The sequence below is a fragment of the Onthophagus taurus genome, chromosome 8 (genome assembly GCF_036711975.1).
Source record: "Onthophagus taurus isolate NC chromosome 8, IU_Otau_3.0, whole genome shotgun sequence".
In the NCBI taxonomy this organism is placed as follows: Eukaryota; Metazoa; Arthropoda; class Insecta; order Coleoptera; family Scarabaeidae; genus Onthophagus; species Onthophagus taurus.
Window position 1 is genome coordinate 2,886,041 of NC_091973.1, and position 15,614 is coordinate 2,901,654.

Consider the following 15,614-nt stretch of genomic DNA (forward strand, 5'->3'; position numbering starts at 1 on the left):
TAAATGTTAAAAAAATTTTATTCAATTTATTTTGATTTATTTAAATCTTAAAATTTTTTTTTTTCAAAAATTTTTAAATCCAACTCTGCGCAAAACTCGATGCGTACCAGGTCTCCATAGGTACCAACCTAAATCAAAATCAAATTATTTATAAATCCTATTTCAAACTTAAATTTATAATAAAAAGTTTGTAATTGATTTGTTATTCATATTTTAAGTTATTTAAATCAAAAATTTATAATAATTTAATGCGATTTAGTCAACGGTGATCGTCAATTGTTTTTCGGAGGTTATTTAAGGGGTGGGAAAGTGGTCGCCAGTTCACTTACGTTGAGTAAGTGGTCTGCTTCGGTTGTGATAGTGTTTTCCCTTCGAGGATTTTTAAAATTTTGCGAATTTGGCCGAAAATTATTATAAAAAGGAGAAAATGGGGCTAATTGTTTGTAAGGAAGCACTTTTTTCGTTATTTTTTTTTGTTTGCGATGATTTCCTTGGTTAGGTTAATTTTCTTCGAGAATGTTCTAGAACATTCTCGAAGATTCCGCCATGTTTAAAAAAATCGTTCAAAAAACGCGCCAAATTTAAAATTGTTTTTTTATTGATATCTAATATAAATATATTCATTATAGCGAAATTAGAAAAAACACCCGCACTGATGGAGGAATTTTTATTCCTCATAATGAACACGATGGGTAACTTTATTGGGAACTATATTGAGGTTGCTGATATCGTACTGTTTTTTGATGGTGCTGAAATGATGAATCGTTGTGAGGCAAGTCTCCAACGCCACATATCAGCGTAAGTACTCATCGCGATTAAAATTTATTTTGTTTTATAATGAAATGTTTCTTAATTTAGTCGTAAACGGGCTTTTCGATCAGAACTCCGCAAATATCAAGAAAATCACCGAAACTGCCAGTGCCAGGTTTGCATGACAAGGGCAATGTGTAATATTAACGAAATGCAGGAATACTGGATTCATTTTGAAGAAGTACTGCATAACATGTGTGAAAACGAGACGATGGAAATAGAGGCAGTTACCTTGATGGGCATCCTAATAGATTTTTACTTTTCCTTACAATTTGATTTGCCCATATGTTGCAGGCGTAAAGACAAAAACAGCGTTATTCGCAAATCCATCGAAGAAGATTTGTTACAACCATTACGAGTTTTATTGGAAAAAGGAGTAAGTTAATTTATTTGTGTTAGCCTTAATAACAAATCTTTTTACTAGAAAAAAGAGAAGAAAAAGGCTGAACCGTCCAAAATGACTCAAGGAACTAAATCGTTTGAACTCCCAAAAACGTCAGAATCGAAATCACCGCCGAGGCATGATAAACGGAAGAAGCAACGAAGCAACATATCATTGAGCCCCACTTGTGGACTCCCAAAAGCACCCCAATCTACGTCACCTAGGAAATTTCAAATAAGTGCCGGAGATCCAACACCGTCTACTTCACAAATGTTCATGCAAGAAGAGCGAGATGTGGAACTTGATCGTAAGTTAGATAATTCATAAAGTTGCAAAATAAATTAATAATAATAAATAATTAAGCAGCTGCAGCCGAAGAGGAACCAAGCGAGGTTGTCCTCAAAATGATCAAAAAAGGAGGAGTTTACATCCCAGCCAATTTCGATGACCTCCCCGACGAATTAAAAAGTGTATTTAGAAGAATCGAAGAGGCAGCGAAAATAATGGCAGATGCGCCTCCGAGCACTCCAAAATCTCCTGTAAAATCACCAAAACCTAAGAAAACGACCAAAGTATTAAGAGATCCTGTTTTGATCATTCCACCACCACCTCAAAAGAAAATCCAAGTAATACCACAGGAAGTTCAAGAAGCCATGGATGTTTTTCCAAAAATGCATCATCACAGCTTATCTTCTCAACCTTCCAGTGTGAGGCTGACAGAACCCGATCCCGAAAGAATTAAATTGGAAGACTTAATGGCATCAGGTTCTTTCAAAAAGCATAAACAACCCGAAAATCCATTCAAATTAACACAAAAAAGACAGGCAGAGAGGGTGAAATTGTCACATGCTCTACATAGATCATCTTCCATCGAAAAGCTTCCTTCAGAATTTCCTGACGATGAACCAATTATGCCATTTAAATTACAACCTCCTCAACCAAAATCCCCTCCTGGTGCAAAGCAACCGGACACCACCAAACTTTTAAAAGACGAATTGGATAAAACAACCATCGGGAAGAAACTTTTTGAAACCGTTTTTGGAGTTCAAGATGATGACAAAATCTTTAAACTTGAAGAATTGATGAAATTAGAGCAAGAACCCCAATCTGCTCCAATTCCAAAGGAGACACAAAGAGAAGAGGAAAAAATTAGCTTCGATCAGAACGACGAAAAAGATGTTTCCGGTAATTTTTTAATTTTAATTTTTTGATTTTTATTTAATTTCTTTTTTTTTTGTTTTCAATAAGAATATTCAGATGAAGATGAGGAAGAAGAAACGAGTTACGACGAAGAACTCGAAGAGGATACTCCACCGGATTCTCCGAAAACACCACCACCAGGTGGTTCAGACTCCGGTTCATATTTTACAGCTGTTTCAAGCACAACAACAATCTCTTCACACAAAAAAGATAAGATAAATAAAGGTGATGATGTTGTCGAAAAAGAATCTAAAGATACTTCAACTTTAAAGTATAATCTGTTGGATATCTTTAAAAAGCCTTCTCAATTTAATCCTTGGAAAAGTAAATCGCAGGCAGGACACTCGATTAGTAAAATTAACAAACCTTCAGCGTCAAGGAAGTTCAGATTTCCTCCCAACAGAAAACTTCCTTCAATATTACCATTATTTCAACAATATCCTACCATAGCAGAAGACCCCACTAGTGAAGATTTTGAAAATGAACAAAAGTTGATGATGGAACAAACGAAAAAGAAACGTGATTAAGATATTTTTATAAGAAGTGAGATTTATTAATAATTGTAATAATAAGTTATTGATCTCATAAGTTCTCGATACTGTAATAAGTTAATCCGATATGTTCCTGATATAGCAATAATTTTTTGATATTAAATAAGTTTTTGATATTATAATGAAGTACTACAAATAAGTTTGCAATAATATAATAAGTTCTTGATGTTATAATAAGCTATTAACAATTTACCGATGTTTTATATAGGCGTTTAATTTTGTTTTTTGTGTTAATAATGTTAAAAAAAAAATTCTCATTTTCCAATACATTAATAAACTAATAACAAAACTTAATTGTTAATTATTTAGATTAAAAAATCACATTAATTCCTAAAATTTATATTCAAAAAATAATCGACCAATGAAGTCGTTTCAAATGATGGCCATGACGGGTGTTGGAATAGTTCACCATCTCGGCGCAGTTGTCACTACCGTCGAATAAGTGGACGGTTTTAGCTGTGAAAGTGTTGGTTCTTCGAAGATTTGTTGAAATTACCCGAATTTAGGTGAAAATTATCATAAAAAAGAAGAAAATGGGGCTGATTATATGTAAGAAATCATTTTTTCATAAAATTTTTCTGTATTCGCGTTATTTTTCTTGGTTATGTCGGTAAATTAGGTTCCAAAACTTATTAAACGGAAATTTATTATGATTATTGCTAAAATAAGTGCTTTTATGGTGATTTTGAGTATTCTACGACTTTAGAATTAATATTTGTTGAAATTTTCGGGTTATTTTTTAAATTATTGTCTTAAATGTGTCCTTGGGATGCTAAAAAACCGTTATTTTCAAAAAAAAGAATCCGACCAATCAGATAATCGCAAGTGGCGGCCATGACGTGTGTTAGAATAGTTCACCATCTTACCATATTTGGCATAACGTCACTTTCGTCGAAGAAGTGGTCGGTTTCGCGTGTGAAAGTGTTGCCTCTTCGAAAATTTTAGCAAATTATCCCAATTTCGGTGAAAATTATCATAAAAAGAAGAAAATGGGGCTGATTATATGTAAGAAATCATTTCTTCATAAAATTTTTTTGTATTCGCGTTGTTTTTCTTGGTTATGTCGGTAAATTAGGTCCCAAAACTTATTAAACGGAAATTTATCACAATTATTGCTAAAATAAGTGTTTTTATGGGAGTTTTAAGTAATCTAGTACTTTCGGAACTAATTTTTGTTGAAATTTTCGGGTTATTTTTCAAATTATTGTCTTAAATGTGTCCTTGGAATGCCAAAAAAACCGTTATTTTCAAAAAAAGAATCCGACCAATCAAATGATCGCAAGTGGCGGCCATGACGTGTTAGAATAGTTCACCATCTTGCCATATTTAGCATCACGTCACTTTCGTCGAAGAAGTGGTCGGTTTCGCGTGTGAAAGTGTTGCCTCTTCGAAAATTTTAGCAAATTATCCCAATTTCGGTGAAATTTATCATAAAAAGAAGAAAATGGGGCTGATTATATGTAAGAAATCATTTCTTCATAAAATTTTTTTGTATTCGCGTTGTTTTTCTTGGTTATGTCGGTAAATTAGGTCCCAAAACTTATTAAACGGAAATTTATCACAATTATTGCTAAAATAAGTGTTTTTATGGGAGTTTTAAGTAATCTAGTACTTTCGGAACTAATTTTTGTTGAAATTTTCGGGTTATTTTTCAAATTATTGTCTTAAATGTGTCCTTGGAATGCCAAAAAAACCGTTATTTTCAAAAAAAGAATCCGACCAATCAAATAATCGCAAGTGGCGGCCATGACGTGTGTTAGAATAGTTCACCATCTTGTCATATTTGACATCACGTCACTTTCGTCGAAGAAGTGGTCGGTTTCGTGTGTGAAAGTGTTGCCTCTTCGAAAATTTTAGCAAATTATCCCAATTTCGGTGAAAATTATCATAAAAAGAAGAAAATGGGGCTGATTATATGTAAGAAATCATTTTTTCATAAAATTTTTTTGTATTCGCGTTGTTTTTCTTGGTTATGTCGGTAAATTAGGTTCCAAAACTTATTAAACGGAAATTTATCACAATTATTGCTAAAATAAGTGTTTTTATGTGAGTTTTAAGTAATCTAGGACTTCCAGGACTAATTTTTGTTGAAATTTTGGGGTTATTTTTTAAATTATTGTCTTAAATGTGTCCTTGGGATGCTAAAAAACCGTTATTTTCAAAAAAAGAATCCGACCAATCAAATGATCGCAAGTGGCGGCCATGACGTGTTAGAATAGTTCACCATCTTGCCATATTTGGCGTTCACGTCACATTCGTCGAGTAAGTGGACGGTTTCGCGTGTGAAAGTGTTGCCTCTTCGAAGATTTATTGTAATTATCCGAATTCTGGTAAAAATTATCATAAAAAGGAAGAAAATGGGGCTGATTATTTGTAAGAAATCATTTTTTCATAATATTTTTTATTATTCGCGTCGTTTTCTTTGGTTAGGTCGGTAAATTAGGTCCCAAAACTTATTAAACGGAAATTTATCACAATTATTGCTAAAATAAGTGTTTTTATGGGAGTTTTAAGTAATATAGTACTTTCAGAACTAATTTTTGTTGAAATTTTCGAGTTATTTTTCAAATTATTGTGTTCAATGTGTCCTTGGGATGCTAAAAAACCGTTATTTTCAAAAAAAGAATCCGACCAATCAAATAACCGCAAGTGGCGGCCATGACGTGTGTTAGAATAGTTCACCATCTTACCATATTTGGCATAACGTCACTTTCGTCGAAGAAGTGGTCGGTTTCGCGTGTGAATGTGTTGCCTCTTCGAAAATTTTAGCAAATTATCCCAATTTCGGTGAAAATTATTATAAAAAGAAGAAAATGGGGCTGATTATATGTAAGAAATCATTTTTTCATAAAATTTTTTTGTATTCGCGTTGTTTTTCTTGGTTATGTCGGTAAATTAGGTTCCAAAACTTATTAAACGGAAATTTATCATGATTATTGCTAAAATAAGTGCTTTTATGGTGATTTTGAGTATTCTACGACTTTAGAATTAATATTTGTTGAAATTTTCGGGTTATTTTTCAAATTATTGTCTTAAATGTGTCCTTGGGATGCTAAAAAACCGTTATTTTCAAAAAAAGAATCCGACCAATCAAATAACCGCAAGTGGCGGCCATGACGTGTGTTTGAATAGTTCACCATCTTACCATATTTGGCATAACGTCACTTTCGTCGAAGAACTGGTCGGTTTCGCGTGTGAAAGTGTTGCCTCTTCGAAAATTTTAGCAAATTATCCCAATTTCGGTGAAAATTATCATAAAAAGAAGAAAATGGGGCTGATTATATGTAAGAAATCATTTTTTCATAAAATTTTTTTGTATTCGCGTTGCTTTTCTTGGTTATGTCGGTAAATTAGGTTCCAAAACTTATTAAACGGAAGTTTATCACAATTATTGCTAAAATAAGTGTTTTTATGGGAGTTTTAAGTAATCTAGTACTTTCGGAACTAATTTTTGTTGAAATTTTCGGGTTATTTTTCAAATTATTGTCTTAAATGTGTCCTTGGAATGCCAAAAAAACCGTTATTTTCAAAAAAAGAATCCGACCAATCAAATGATCGCAAGTGGCGGCCATGACGTGGTAGAATAGTTCGCCATCTTGCCATATTTGGCGTTCGCGTCAGTTTCGTCGAAGAAGTGGTCGGTTTCGTGTGTGAAAGTGTTGCCTCTTCGAAGATTTCTTGAAATTATCCGAATTTCGGTGAAAATTATCATAAAAAGGAAGAAAATGGGGCTGATTATTTGTAAGAAATCATGTTTTCATGATATTTTTTATTATTCACGTCGTTTTCTTTGGTTAGGTCGGTAAATTAGGTCCCAAAACTTATTAAACGGAAATTTATCACAATTATTGCTAAAATAAGTGTTTTTATGTGAGTTTTAAGTAGTCTAGGACTTCCAGGACTAATTTTTGTTGAAATTTTCGGGTTATTTTTTAAATTGTTGTCTTAAATGTGTCCTTGGAATAAAAGTGGCGGCCATGACGTGTTAGAATAGTTCACCATCTTGCCATATTTGGCGTTCGCGTCACTTTCGTCGAGTAAGTGGTCAGTTTCGGGTGTGCTCCTCGAAAATTTATTCAAATTTTCCGAATTTCGGTGAAAATTGTTATAAAAAGGTGAAAATGGGGCTGATTGTTTGTAAGTAATCATTTTTTCATACATTATCTTTTGATTCGCGATATTTCTTGAAGTAGGTTGATTTTCTTCGAGAATGTTCGAGAATGTTCTAGAACATTCTCGAAGGAAATCAACTTACTTGCCATATTTGGCGTTCGCGTCACTTTCGTCGAGTAAGTGGTCAGTTTCGGGTGTGCTCCTCGAAAATTTATTGAAATTTTCCGAATTTCGGTAAAAATTATCATAAAAAGGAAGAAAATGGGGCTGATTATTTGTAAGAAATCATTTTTTCATGATATTTTTTATTATTGTCGTCGTTTTCTTTGGTTAGGTCGGTAAATTCGGTCCCAAAACTTATTAAACGGAAATTTATCACAATTATTGCTACAATAAGTGTTTGTATGTGAGTTTTAAGTAATCTAGGACTTCCAGGACTAATTTTTGTTGAAATTTTCGGGTTATTTTTCAAATTATTGTCTTAAATGTGTCGTTGGTATGCTAAAAAAACCGTTATTTTCAAAAAAAGAATCCGACCAATCAAATAATCGCATGTGGCGGCCATGACGTGTTTTGGAATAGTTCACCATCTTACCATATTTGGCGTTCGCGTCACTTTCGTCGAGTAAGTGGTCGGTTTCGCGTGCAAAAGTGTTGCCCCTTCGAAAATTTGTTGAAATTTTACGAATTTCGGTGAAAATTATCATAAAAAGGTGAAAATGGGGCTGATTGTTTGTAAGAAATCATTTTTTCATGATATTTTTTATTATTCGCGTCGTTTTCTTTGGTTAGGTCGGTAAATTAGGTCCCAAAACTTATTAAACGGAAATTTTTCACAATTATTGCTAAAATAAGTGTTTTTATGTGAGTTTTAAGTAATCTAGGACTTCCAGGACTAATTTTTGTTGAAATTTTCGGGTTATTTTTTGAATTATTGTCTTAAATGTGTCCTTGGGATGCTAAAAAAAACCGTTATTTTCAAAAAAAAAATCCGACCAATCAAATGATCGCAAGTGGCGGCCATGACGTGTTAGAATAGTTTGCCATCTTGCCATATTTGGCGTTCGCGTCACTTTCGTCGAGTAAGTGGTCGGTTTCGCGTGTAAAAGTGTTGCCCCTTCGAAAATTTGTTGAAATTTTACGAATTTCGGTGAAAATTATCATAAAAGGAAGAAAATGGGGCTGATTATTTGTAAGAAATCATTTATTCATGATATTTTTTATTATTCACGTCGTTTTCTTTGGTTAGGTCGATAAATTAGGTCCCAAAACTTATTAAACGGGAATTTATCACAATTATTGCTAAAATAAGTGTTTTTATGTGAGTTTTAAGTAATCTAGGACTTCCAGGACTAATTTTTGTTGAAATTTTCGGGTTATTTTTTAAATTATTGTCTGAAATGTGTCCTTGGAGTGCTAAAAAAACCGTTATTTTCAAAAAAAGAATCCGACCAATCAAATGATCGCAAGTGGCGGCCATGACGTGTTAGAATAGTTCACCATCTTGCCATATTTGGCGTTCGCGTCACTTTCGTCGAGTAAGTGGACGGTTTCGCGTGTGAAAGTGTTGCCTCTTCGAAGATTTGTTGAAATTATCCGAATTCTGGTAAAAATTATCATAAAAAGGAAGAAAATGGGGCTGATTATTTGTAAGAAATCATTTTTTCATGATATTTTTTATTATTCGCGTCGTTTTCTTTGGTTAGGTCGGTAAATTAGGTCCCAAAACTTATTAAACGGAAATTTATCACAATTATTGTTAAAATAAGTGTTTTTATGGGAGTTTTAAGTAATCTAGGACTTCCAGGATTAATTTTTGTTGAAATTTTCGGGTTATTTTTTAAATTATTGTCTTAAATGTGTCCTTGGAGTGCTAAAAAAACCGTTATTTTCAAAAAAAGAATCCGACCAATCAAATGATCGCAAGTGGCGGCCATGACGTGTTAGAATAGTTCGCCATCTTGCCATATTTGGCGTTCGCGTCAGTTTCGTCGAAGAAGTGGTCGGTTTCGCGTGTAAAAGTGTTGCCCCTTCGAAAATTTGTTGAAATTTTATGAATTTCGGTGAAAATTATCATAAAAAGGAAGAAAATGGGGCTGATTATTTGTAAGAAATCATTTTTTCATGATATTTTTTATTATTCGCGTCGTTTTCTTTGGTTAGGTCGGTAAATTAGGTCCCAAAACTTATTAAACGGAAATTTATCACAATTATTGTTAAAATAAGTGTTTTTATGGGAGTTTTAAGTAATCTAGGACTTCCAGGATTAATTTTTGTTGAAATTTTCGGGTTATTTTTTAAATTATTGTCTTAAATGTGTCCTTGGAGTGCTAAAAAAACCGTTATTTTCAAAAAAAGAATCCGACCAATCAAATGATCGCAAGTGGCGGCCATGACGTGTTAGAATAGTTCGCCATCTTGCCATATTTGGCGTTCGCGTCAGTTTCGTCGAAGAAGTGGTCGGTTTCGCGTGTAAAAGTGTTGCCCCTTCGAAAATTTGTTGAAATTTTATGAATTTCGGTGAAAATTATCATAAAAAGGAAGAAAATGGGGCTGATTATTTGTAAGAAATCATTTTTTCATAATATTTTTTATTATTCGCGTCGTTTTCTTTGGTTAGGTCGGTAAATTAGGTCCCAAAACTTATTAAACGGAAATTTATCACAATTATTGTTAAAATAAGTGTTTTTATGGGAGTTTTAAGTAATCTAGGACCTCCTGGACTAATTTTTGTTCAAATTTTCGGGTTATTTTTTAAATTGTTGTCTTAAATGTGTCCTTGGAATAAAAGTGGCGGCCATGACGTTTAGAATAGTTCACCATCTTGCCATATTTGGCGTTCGCGTCACTTTCGTCGAGTAAGTGGTCAGTTTCGGGTGTGCTCCTCGAAAATTTATTCAAATTTTCCAAATTTCGGTGAAAATTGTTATAAAAAGGTGAAAATGGGGCTGATTGTTTGTAAGTAATCATTTTTTCATACATTATCTTTTGATTCGCGATGTTTCTTGAAGTAGGTTAATTTTCTTCGAGAATGTTCGAGAATGTTCTAGAACATTCTCGAAGAAAATCAACCTACTTGCCATATTTGGCGTTCGCGTCACTTTCGTCGAGTAAGTGGTCAGTTTCGGGTGTGCTCCTCGAAAATTTATTGAAATTTTCCGAATTTCGGTGAAAATTGTTATAAAAAGGTGAAAATGGGGCTGATTGTTTGTAAGAAATCATTTTTTCATGATATTTTTTATTATTCGCGTCGTTTTCTTTGGTTAGGTCGGTAAATTAGGTCCCAAAACTTATTAAACGGAAATTTTTCACAATTATTGCTAAAATAAGTGTTTTTATGTGAGTTTTAAGTAATCTAGGACTTCCAGGACTAATTTTTGTTGAAATTTTCGGGTTATTTTTTGAATTATTGTCTTAAATGTGTCCTTGGGATGCTAAAAAAAACCGTTATTTTCAAAAAAAAAATCCGACCAATCAAATGATCGCAAGTGGCGGCCATGACGTGTTAGAATAGTTTGCCATCTTGCCATATTTGGCGTTCGCGTCACTTTCGTCGAGTAAGTGGTCGGTTTCGCGTGTAAAAGTGTTGCCCCTTCGAAAATTTGTTGAAATTTTACGAATTTCGGTGAAAATTATCATAAAAGGAAGAAAATGGGGCTGATTATTTGTAAGAAATCATTTATTCACGATATTTTTTATTATTCACGTCGTTTTCTTTGGTTAGGTCGGTAAATTAGGTCCCAAAACTTATTAAACGGAAATTTATCACAATTATTGCTAAAATAAGTGTTTTTATGGGAGTTTTAAGTAGTGTAGGACTTCCAGGACTAATTTTTGTTGAAATTTTCGGGTTATTTTTTAAATTGTTGTCTTAAATGTGTCCTTGGAATAAAAGTGGCGGCCATGACGTTTTAGAATAGTTCGCCATCTTGCCATATTTGGCGTTCGCGTCACTTTCGTCGAGTAAGTGGTCAGTTTCGGGTGTGCTCCTCGAAAATTTATTCAAATTTTCCGAATTTCGGTGAAAATTGTTATAAAAAGGTGAAAATGGGGTTGATTGTTTGTAAGTAATCATTTTTTCATACATTATCTTTTGATTCGCGATATTTCTTGAAGTAGGTTGATTTTCTTCGAGAATGTTCTAGAACATTCTCGAACAAATTTAAAAAAGCCGTTACGTTCAAAAAGCCAAACTTAAAAAAAACCGCGGAATGACATAATTTTGAAATAGGTAGCCATAATAGGTACTAAAACATTTTGCCATCTTATTCATCATTTTGAATGCATTATGAGTTATTATTTTAATTAACATTTCGTAATTATCGTTTAAATAATGATAATTAGACTATTTTCGAATGTTTATGAATCTAATTTTTATTTCTTTTTTTAATAAATAAATTTTAAAACGTTTTTAAAGAAACAAAAATAAATTTAAAGTAAAACTAATACTAGTTTGGGTTAAGCCGTGCGTCTTTTGAAAAAGTGTTTGACGTTTCGGATGCCATGTTGCAACCTTCGTCAGAAACAAGTTCGAAGTGACGAAATCGGTGAAGAAAACTTCATGGTATAATTAATGTTTGTAAACAAAACTAACCTTACTTAACATTCCTTCATGCTATAATTGACAGACTGAGTTCCCAGCCCTTTTCTCTATTCATTTTATTCCCATATCGCCTCTCTCGTCATTCTTTGGAAGTAATGTCCGGTTCTTGCTATCACTTTAGTTTTGTCACCCTCCATGGTGTGTCCTCCTTTGTGGCAATACTGTTGGATTTTATTCAGTCGGACGTCCCACTTGTGTTTCTTGATGCAGCATTCGATGTTACGTCCAGTTTGGCCAACGTAATAGTTGATGGAATGAAGCCTACAGGTATTTATTCGTATGCGTCTTCTTTCGATATACTCCCAGTTCCATGCCACCATCTGTCTTCCTAGTGACCAACACATCCCAGAATTGTAACTGCTTTGCAGTTTCCATTTCCATAAATTTGATCATGAATTGTTGTGAGTTTAGGTGGTCTCGAAATTCCTGGAGTTTCTCTTTTCATGATAGACAGTACTGTACTAGTCCTGGGACATCCTTCTGCTAACCCTCCGGGATGAGTTTCTGGCGAAGACCATTCCATCTCTGGTGAATAGAGATTCCACATCGAAACTTACCAAGATATCCTGGGAGTCTAATTTCATACTCTGTTTTACCTGTAAAAGGAGACAGAATCTTGGCGAGGTGTTTTGCTAGTTGCTAGGTGGGGGCGTACTGGGACATCTGGTTTATGGATTTTGGGTAATCCATATATCCTTGGAGGTACTGGGGCCTGTACAAATAAGCTTCTCTGTGATTCTGCTGGGATAAATATATTTATAAATACATTCTTTATAGCACAATTAGAAAAATCCCCCGCACGGTTGGACGAATTTTTGTTCCTCATAATGAATAGTATGGGAAATTTTATTGGGAACTATATTGAGGTTGCCGATATCGTGCAGTTCTTCAGTAGTAATACAGACGTGATGAGGCGTTGCGAATCAAGCCTCGAACGCCATATATCAGCGTAAGGACTCATCCCAAATAAGATAAATTTTTTTATAATGACATGTGTTTCTTAATTTAGTCGTAAACGAGCTTTTCGCCCAGAGCTACATAAATATCAAGAAAATAGTAAGAATTGCCAGTGCCACGTTTGCACAGCAAGGGCGATGTGCAATATTGATGAGATGCATGAATACTGGTGTTGCTTAGAAGAATTATTGCTTAAGCTGTGTGCAGATGAAACGATGGAAGAAGAGGCAGCAAACGTGCTTGAAACCCTGAGAGAATTTTATTTTACATTACAATTTGATCTGCCAGTATGTTGCAGACGCAAAGATAAGAAAAGTGTCATTCGCAAATGTATCGAGGAAGAGTTGTTGCGACCATTAAAAAAATTAGTTTTAGCAAGCGTAAGTTAATTATTAATAATAAAATTTAAATTTGTTACCCTTAATAATAAATCTTATTAGAAGTATGACAAGAAAAAGACTGAACCAGCTAAATCAATTGAACACCCAGAATCTTCAAAACCAAAATCACCGACGAAGGACGACAAACGGAAAAAACAGCGGAGTAAAATATCGTTGAGTCCTACTAGTGAAGGACTTCCAAAAGCACCCCAATCTACATCACCTAGGAAGAAGGTTCAAACAAGTGGCGGAGACGCAAAACCGTCTACGTCTAAAATGCTCATGCAAGAAGAGGAAGATGTGACAGTTTACGAACTAGCACTTGATCGTAAGTTCTCTCATAAATTAATTTATAAACTTAAAAAATCAATAAATTTTTTTCTTATATAAGACGAAAGTGAGGGTGATGAAGAAGGTGCCACAGCCCAAGAGGAACCAAGCGAGTTTATCCTCAAAATGGTCAAAAAAGGAGGAATTTACATGCCATCGAATTTAGAAGAGCTTCCCGAAGAATTAAAAAACGTATTTAAAAGAATCGCAGATGCTGCAAAAATGATAGTGGATGCTCCTCCGAGCACTTCAGCAGCTGCATCACCTGCGAAATCACGAAAACATAAACCAAAGAAAACGACCGAAGTATTAACAAAGCCTGTTCTGGTCGTCTCACCACCAGTCGAAAAGAAAATCCAAATAATTCCTCACGAAGTACAAGAAGCTATGGATGTTTTCCCACAACTGCAACGTTACGGCTTATCTGCTAAGCCTTCCAGTGTGAAGCTGACAGAACCCGATCCCGAAAGAGTAAAGTTGGAAGACTTAATGGTGTCAAGTTCTTCTAAAAAACACAAACAACCGACTGAAAATCCTTTTAAAATAACTGAAAAAAGACATGGAAAGAAAATCGTTTCGAAGGAATCTTCACATGCTCTACACAAAACAGCTTCTGTAGAAAAGCTTCCTTCAGAATTTCCCGACGATAAACCAATCACGCCACTTAAATTGCAATCCCCTCAAAAAGCTGCTTCTAAACCAAAATCCCCTCCGGATTCAAACCAACCGAACCCCACCGAGCTTTTAAAAAGCGAATTGGATAAAACAACCATGGGGAAGAAAATTTTTAATACCGTTTTTGGAGTTCAAGATGATGATAAAATCTTTCAACTTGAAGAATTGATGAAAATAGAGCAACCAGCTATCGAAATGCAAAGACCTGTTCCAGTTCCGAAGGAGCCTCGAGCAGAAGAGAAGAAAGTTAGCAAACAGTCACGCTTAGATCCGAATCTTGCAAGCAGTTCTAAGCAGACCACCCAAGCTCAGTATTACCCACAAGATGTGAAGCCCCAAATAACTTACGACGAAAAGGACTTAGAAGTTGTCGATCTATCCGAAGCTTCATACGAATACGGATTTGGTAAATTTTTTTATTTTAATTTTTTTTATTTTTATTTAATTTATTTATTTTTTTTAATAAGAATATTCAGATGATGATGAAGAGGAGGAATTAACTTACGATGAAGCTTCTGGATCAAAGTAATCAGTTTAATATTTAATAATTTTGAGTTAATTTGATTTGATTTTGTGATTATTTTGAGTTCCTACAAAGATGTTTGTAATAGTTTAATAAGTTTTTGATATAACTAGGATATAAGTTTGAGTTAATTTTTTTATTTACTAAGTACGTTTTTGATATTATGATTATTTTGAGTTCCTACAAAGATGTTTGTAATAGTTTAATAAGTTTTTGATGTAAGTAGGATATAAGTTTGAGTTAATTTTTTTATTTACTAAGTACGTTTTTGATTTTGTGATTATTTTGAGTTCCTACAAAGATGTTTGTAATAGTTTAATAAGTTTTTGATATAATTAGGATATAAGTTTGAGTTAATTTTTTTATTTACTATGTACGTTTTTGATTTTGTGATTATTTTGAGTTCCTACAAAGATGTTTGTAATAGTTTAATAAGTTTTTGATATAACTAGGATATAACTTTGAGTTCATTTTTTTATTTACTAAGAACTTTTTTGATATTGTGATTGGTTTGAGTTCCTACAAAGATGTTTGTAATAGTTTAATAAGTTTTTGATATAACTATTTAATGATGTTTAAAACATCGTTGTGCTCGTTTTTTGGATTAATAAAGTTAATGTTCTAAGTTCTAAATGATTTTTTTTTTAATTAAAGTATAAAATTTAAAATTGATTGCAAAAGAATTATATAAAGTAAGATTTTTTACTTCTAACCGAACAACACACGGTACACAAGGATCTTTATTACATGTAATTTGTTAACTTGTGCTACTCTAAGGTAGGGTGGGTGTATTAATAAAATTTTTGTTTTGATTAAGATTTTAGGGGCAGTATTTCCATTGATCACTCGTTCAGTTTTATTACGAGATCAATGGAAATACATACTCCCATATGGAGAAATGACACGACAAATTAATATTTTATATTAAATTAACATTTACGATAAGAAACACCTACCGCCATCTATCGATTATAAGCGTCACTCTCTCAAGTCGGTAGATTAGTGTTGTTTAAAGAGACATCATGCATGTTGTTGTAAATTTTATGAGTCACATTTTAAATTTATTGTCTATTTCAATCTGTAGTGGTAG

At 33.5% G+C, this 15,614-nt stretch overlaps 2 protein-coding genes across 4 annotated transcripts; both read left to right on the plus strand.

The window, feature by feature from the left end:
- The first annotated feature begins 630 nt into the window (after positions 1-630).
- On the plus strand, positions 631-3,163 carry LOC111425616 (uncharacterized). Of its 2 annotated transcripts, none has more exons than XM_023059748.2 (5): positions 631-798; positions 859-1,186; positions 1,235-1,499; positions 1,556-2,377; positions 2,441-3,163. In XM_023059748.2, exons 1-5 carry the CDS (start codon positions 656-658, stop codon positions 2,917-2,919), a joined length of 2,037 nt encoding a protein of 678 aa, XP_022915516.2. In that variant the 5' UTR covers positions 631-655; the 3' UTR covers positions 2,920-3,163. The 2 variants fall into 2 exon arrangements, with proteins under 2 accessions (XP_022915516.2, XP_022915517.2); XM_023059749.2 differs by having other exon boundaries at positions 1,559-2,377.
- An 8,287-nt stretch (positions 3,164-11,450) lies between these two features.
- Positions 11,451-15,157, plus strand: LOC111425157 (neurofilament medium polypeptide-like). Of its 2 annotated transcripts, XM_023058956.2 has the most exons (6): positions 11,451-12,361; positions 12,437-12,608; positions 12,669-12,996; positions 13,057-13,324; positions 13,388-14,407; positions 14,469-15,157. In XM_023058956.2, the coding sequence occupies exons 2-6, from the start codon at positions 12,487-12,489 to the stop codon at positions 14,528-14,530; spliced, it is 1,800 nt and encodes a 599-aa protein (XP_022914724.2). In that variant the 5' UTR covers positions 11,451-12,361; positions 12,437-12,486; the 3' UTR covers positions 14,531-15,157. The 2 variants fall into 2 exon arrangements, with proteins under 2 accessions (XP_022914724.2, XP_022914723.2); XM_023058955.2 differs by having other exon boundaries at positions 11,451-12,608.
- Positions 15,158-15,614: the final 457 nt, after the last annotated feature.